Source organism: Quercus lobata, chromosome 3, assembly GCF_001633185.2.
Source record: "Quercus lobata isolate SW786 chromosome 3, ValleyOak3.0 Primary Assembly, whole genome shotgun sequence".
NCBI classification, from domain to species: domain Eukaryota; kingdom Viridiplantae; phylum Streptophyta; class Magnoliopsida; order Fagales; family Fagaceae; genus Quercus; species Quercus lobata.
The window spans coordinates 64,538,001-64,544,250 of NC_044906.1; the positions used below are offsets into that span (position 1 = coordinate 64,538,001).

The 6,250-nt window shown below is 34.0% G+C and overlaps 1 protein-coding gene across 1 annotated transcript; it reads left to right on the plus strand.

Moving 5' to 3' along the window:
• Positions 1-3,091: 3,091 nt before the first annotated feature.
• LOC115982836 (transcription factor TCP15) lies at positions 3,092-4,860 on the plus strand. Its single transcript, XM_031105555.1, has one exon. The coding sequence runs from the start codon at positions 3,355-3,357 to the stop codon at positions 4,591-4,593; it is 1,239 nt and encodes a 412-aa protein (XP_030961415.1). The 5' UTR covers positions 3,092-3,354; the 3' UTR covers positions 4,594-4,860.
• The last annotated feature ends 1,390 nt before the right edge of the window (positions 4,861-6,250 follow it).

Genomic DNA, 6,250 nt, shown 5'->3' on the forward strand with positions numbered 1-6,250 from the left:
TAGTTAGGTTGAAGCATTTTGGTGGTGGTGTGGTGATTGATGATGGTGGAGCCGTAGAGATGGAGGTGTGGTGTGGTGGTGGTGGTGGTAGTGTGGTGATTGGTGATGGTGGAGCCGTTGGAATCTGGAAAAAAGTGACGGTTGGAAAGAAATAATATAGAAAGATTAAAAAATAATATTTTAATAAAAATAGAGTTTTGGGATATGGGAGGTATTATAAAATGGTATGGTATAATGATAAAGTGGCTTTTTAGAATGATAAAATAGAGTAGAATTAGAATTTTCCACTGCTAATACTCTTAACATGCGTCCTTATGACATTCACTAACCCATATCTCTTTTTTTTTTTTCTTTTTTTCTTTTTTTTTTCTTTTTTTTGAGAATCGACATCCCAAATTTTAGCAAGAGCAAGAGAGTATTAGAACCTAAAGTCTTGATCTAAGTGAAGAAAATTTAACTAAATGTGCAACTTGACACCCTTTTAGTCTTCATAGTGAACAAAAACAAAAACAAAAAAAAAAATCTCAAATTTGCAATTATAGATGGTTCTTTGCTTCAATTCTCTTGCAGGTTGTTGACAGGCATAATTGTCCATCCCTTTAGGTTCCAGAAGAACGTGATTATGCTGTTGGCTAGAGTGACAATGCATGAGACAACCTTGATATTATTGATTCCATTACAATTATATATGTGGGAGAAAAAGAAAAGATAGGGGAAAGAGAAACGTACACTTTGTTGTATAGATGACACAACTTCGAGTGCAACATTTTTGTCCATGGTGGGTGCATCGAAAGTACATCTTCATGTGTGTGTAGTGAATATATGATATGACTAAGTGTCATCAGAAATCAAGTTTAGTACAAATCAAACACAATTGAAAGTTCCAGACTCTCTCTTAGGAATTGTCATTATCGAGTTCACTGCTATTAGTGCCCTTTAGATGTGTGGTTTTCTTCAACAGAAACCTCTTTTCTTAAATAAAAAAAAATTCCCCATCTAAGCATGCATTTAGCTGAACCATACTGCTTATATATATATATATATATATATATATATTATAATAACAGTGCTTGATATCGATCCCATTCATCATTAGTTTGGTATGTTGGTTGTTGAAATGTAATTTTACTACGCCAATTCATTGCTATGTGTTTTTATGTCTTTTTAGTTTCTTGTTCCCTTTTAAGTTACACTTGGGGGTGTTGGGCACATGGGTTAAACGTGCCATGCTCTTTATCTTTCTCCCTCTCTTTTGGGAGGTGGGGGCTTGTACGTATTCATTTATTTTCACCCTTTATTTTTCTTCACATGTGGTGGGATTTATTTGTGAAGTATCTAGGAAACAAAAGGGTATGAATCCGCGACTGTCCAAACATGCAATTTTGCTTGGGGAAGGTCGATATTACACAAAATTACTTAGTGTACTCAACGTATTATACCCTCCTCTTATATAAGGGTGGATTTCATTTTGTGATTCCTAGCACATGAAAGATGTAACTCACCTTTAAGTATGAGAGGAATGTAATACTCTATATGTACCGAATAATTTCTCTTATGTAACATTGTGACTTATATGTAGATGAGTTTAGATGATAAACAATTAAAGAAATGTGTTTTAAGAAAACTAATGAACGTTTTGTTTAAGAGACAAAAATTGGCTAGGAGTTAGCAATTCCAAAATCCAATAATTAAATGTTTAGCATTTTGTTCTTTCAATTGTTAGGCTGGGCAATTAATATATAATGTTATAATGTCAACATCAAAGACAATCTTAGTAGTCAACTTGATCATTGAGATACTGAGGATCTATATAAAATTAGAAACTAAAGGCAAATTGGACGATTGAAACTCAATGGAAAAAAAGTGTTCTTTCCTTTCTTATGTGTATATACTAAAAAAAAAAAATAGGATATACTTTTTTATTCCCATCCTTTAATGCCTATAACATGGTAGGTATAATTTAAAAACATAAAACTACATGATTTGATATCATTTTCGATTGAGGTGGGTTTTTTTCTTTTTCTTTTTTTCTTTTTTTGCATTCTTAGACATAACTTTTGTAATGACACCTATATAATCTCTTAAGATATGTAATTACAGAAACATCAAAATATGAATTCTAGTGCTTCCTGGCAAAGAAAAAGAAAAAGAATAAAATTCTTGGGAGAACACACAAATGGACTGTGAAAACTGAAAACCCTAATTTCAATTTTCAACCCTAGCCAAGTTCCAAGGGAATATTACTATTAAGAGGGAATGAAAAAGAAAAAGGTTGATATAGATAGATTATGGGATTTGGAGGAAACTGAAGGGGCTTAGAGGCAAAGACCAAAGGCAAAGGAGCAAAGGTGAAAAAGGCAATGATTACTAGAATGAGATGGGAGCCACTTGATTATCTTTTCTTTGCCAGTCAGTCAGTCTTTCAGTTTTTTTGACTTGGGTGTTTGGGTCCCATGCTCCGGCCACCACTGTCTTTATGGATTGAATGATAAAGAGCACCGCACGTGGAGTCTGAATCAAGGGACTGTCCAACCACAATAAAAAATAAAAAATAAAAAAGACTAGGACACTCATATTTTTTTTTCTTATTTTAACATTAATCCCCCCCCCCCCCAAAAAAACCCACAAAATTATAAAAATTATAAACACATCCTCATTCTATAAAAAAAAAAATAAATAAATAAAAAACCCACAAAATTACAAATTACAACTCATTCTAAAAAAAGAAATAAAAAATCACAAAATTACATAATTAAAAACAAATCCTTATTCTAAAAAAAAAAAAAAGTAAAACCAAATAATTATAAAATAAATCCACGTTCTAAAAAAACCCATTCAATTAAAAAAATTTTTAAACCCACCCCTAATTATTATTCCCACTCATTCTAAAAAAGAGTAATAAAAAATCCACAAAAATATCACAAAATTACAGAATTAAAAACAAATCCTTCTTCTAAAAAAATAAAACCACAAAATTACAAAACAAACCCTTATTCTAATAAAACCCATTTAGTTTAATAAAATAAAATTTAAAAAAATTGTTAAATCCACCCCTTATTATTATTCCCACTCATTATTTTTGTTGCTTAAAGCTTGCATTGCCCTCTTCCCTTATCTCTTCTCTCTCTTTTTCTCTCTCTCTCTCTCTCTATACAACTCAGCTTCCCAATTCCCATCTGAAAGGAATTCCATGCTCCACAAGTGAGTGAGAGACAGACCCACCAAAGGCCACCAATTTGATACAATTCTTTTGAGGGTCACCTACAGATGTACTAGGACCAAAGAAAAACACAACAATTTTTTTTTTTTTTTTTTGGAAAAAAAAAAATACACCACCCCCACATCTCCAACTATATGATCATGGATGATCATGAAAATAGTCTCCGCAGGCCTAATTTCCCTTTACAATTGCTAGAGAAAAAAGAAGAAGATCTTTCATCAGCTTGTTCTAGCTCACACTACCCTAATACAATTACTACAATTCTTACTACTACTGCTAGTACTACAAGTACTAGTCTTCAAGTTCAACAAGCTAGTGAGCAATCCAAGTTAAGCAATAATAAGCCACCACCAAAGAGAACATCGACCAAAGACAGGCACACAAAAGTCGATGGCCGTGGCCGCCGGATCAGAATGCCTGCTGCTTGTGCTGCTAGAGTTTTTCAGCTCACTAGAGAGCTTGGTCACAAGTCCGATGGTGAAACCATTGAGTGGCTATTACAACAAGCTGAGCCAGCGGTGATTGCTGCAACTGGGACTGGTACTATTCCAGCTAACTTCACGTCCCTTAATATCTCTCTTCGCAGCTCAGGTTCAACCATGTCAGCTCCTTCACACTTCATGAGGAATAATACTAGCTATTTGTTCAATACTAGTTCAAATTTTTCAATGCCACACCACAGGAATATTAGTAGTAGTTTTTTGTTCCCTAGTACAACATCATCGGATCAGACTAATAGTGGTTCGGGTAATTCAAATTCCAACTCGTCTATGTTTTTGAATTCTAATGTGAATGTGAACAATGTGACATTGCATTCACAGGCAAAGCAAGAGACTTTGTTGGACGTGTCTGATTGTGAAGGGAGGGTTATTAAGAGAAGACCAGTATTGGATCATCAGCAAGAAATGTCACAAAATCAAATGGGTGGGTATTTGTTACAGTCTAGTAATTCGGGTTCGATTAATCCAGGAACGTTTTGGATGTTGACAAATCCGAATCCTAGTACTACACAAGTGATGAGTGGTGGTCACGACCCTATGTGGACATTTCCTTCTAGTGGTGGTGGCGGCGGTGGTGGTGCTAACAGTGGTGCTGGTATGTATCGGGGCTCTATACCTATGTCTAGTGGGCTACATTTTATGAATTTTGCTCCTCCTGTGGCTCTATTGCCTAGCCAACAATTTGGTACTGGAATTGGTGGTGGTGGTGGCGGCGGCGGCGGCGGCGGCGGTAGTGGTGACACTCATTTAGGCATGCTTGCTGCGCTCAATGCGTATAGGCCAATTGTGGGTAGCGGAGCTATGGAGTCTCCTGCAAGCGGGACACATCATCATGGAGGAGAAGATGGACGTGAAACAAGTCACAACTCGTAGATCAAAATTACAAGTGTATGGTTTGTTTGCATTAATTTCATTTTATTTTTAGTACTTTCCTTAAGTACATATATTTTGATTTGGCAACACGGGCTTAAGCTTGATCTGGCTTTAAAATTGAGTTTATATATTTTGGTTTTGGTGTGGGGGTTAGTGAGGAATGTTGTTGTTAGGGTTTGAGAAGAAAATATTAACATGGGTATTTTCTGAATTCTGCTTAAAGGTCTTTTTTTTTAGTGTGACAGAACAGAACTGTTTCTTTTCTCTCATATCACTTAAAGATTTGTTTATTGCATTTTCATTATTTTTACTTAAAGGTTAGGTTTAACGAACTTATATTAATAAGTAATAAGATATACAATCACTCTCTCTCTTTGTGGTAGGAGAGAGGAATTCAATGTTGTTACAGCATTGCACTTCATAAAGAAGTGGTCCCATATTCTGATTTGTGTACATCTAGCTGAGCTGAGCTCTTCATGCATCTCATACTACTACTGCATATTACTATGTATTCATTAGTATAACCATTATATTCATATAGAGCAGAATACAGACCAGACATGGTAAGTTTGTTCAGCCTTTCAGGTGGCATGACATGGTTCTCAGAAACTCAGGTTTAGTGAGCCCCATGGCTGGCCAATCTATACATTGCCAAAAATCAATGTGCAAACACTGACTAACTGGAGGATCATTCTTCCTCTTTTTCATATAAGGGTGGCTGATTGGCACCATTGAATAGTGATGATGAAGGCTACCCTTGTGTGTACATCTCCCATTTATTGTTCCCATCTGGACCGCTCATTAAGTGTGGTGCTCAATTTTATGGATACTTCAATTTAGTTGTCCAACCTGTGTTCCTATTGATAGCAACCCAAGATGTAGCGTCTTCTAGCTAGGTCATTCATGCATGATTGCTTCTTCTTCATGAATGTAATTGCAAGTAAATAGTAAAAATCTCTTTGATCGGTAATATTACAGATATTAAAAATTTTATTATGTAAAATTATAAATTAATTAATATATCACCAATAACAAAAAAAAAAAACAATAATAATAATAATAACATTTAAATAATGTTGTTAAATTGACACCAATAACAATAACTTTATAGAATTTTCTTTATTAATAAGGAGAATTTTCCTAATGTAACTGTCTCCTTAAAAAGAAAGATTTTATTTTTATTTAAAAAAAAAAAAATCAAGCTGCTTAACCTGCCTAGATTCACCAGATAGTTATTATTAGTCACACCTATAACAATCCTTTAGGATTAAGCATTTTTGGTTTTATATATTTGCAATGTTGTTGTTGTTATTATTGCAATTGTTATGGTGGTTGTTACTAGAATTAATATTATCATTATCATTACTATTATATTTGCTTTTATTGATAACTACATAATTTTATTGGAATTGCAAAGTTATATCTGCAAATCACTCACATCTAGCTCTATTTTGGATATATTTATTCCTCTAAATTTTTTGCAAGTTGCTACTTTTACTCACAATCTGAGATGGATGACATTTAATTGGATAACTGCTTATTTTTTTTGCTTTTTAGGCCTTTTAGAATTAATGATTGATCATGAAAGATTGGTTTGTTCAGATAAAACTAGAAGAACTGGTTTTTTTAAAAGTGTAACCCTAATTTCTATGTAAAA

Bases quoted from the DNA above. Each gene is read 5' to 3' on its own strand.
- LOC115982836 (XM_031105555.1), top strand. From the start codon at position 3,355: ATGATCATGGATGATCATGAAAATAGTCTCCGCAGGCCTAATTTCCCT.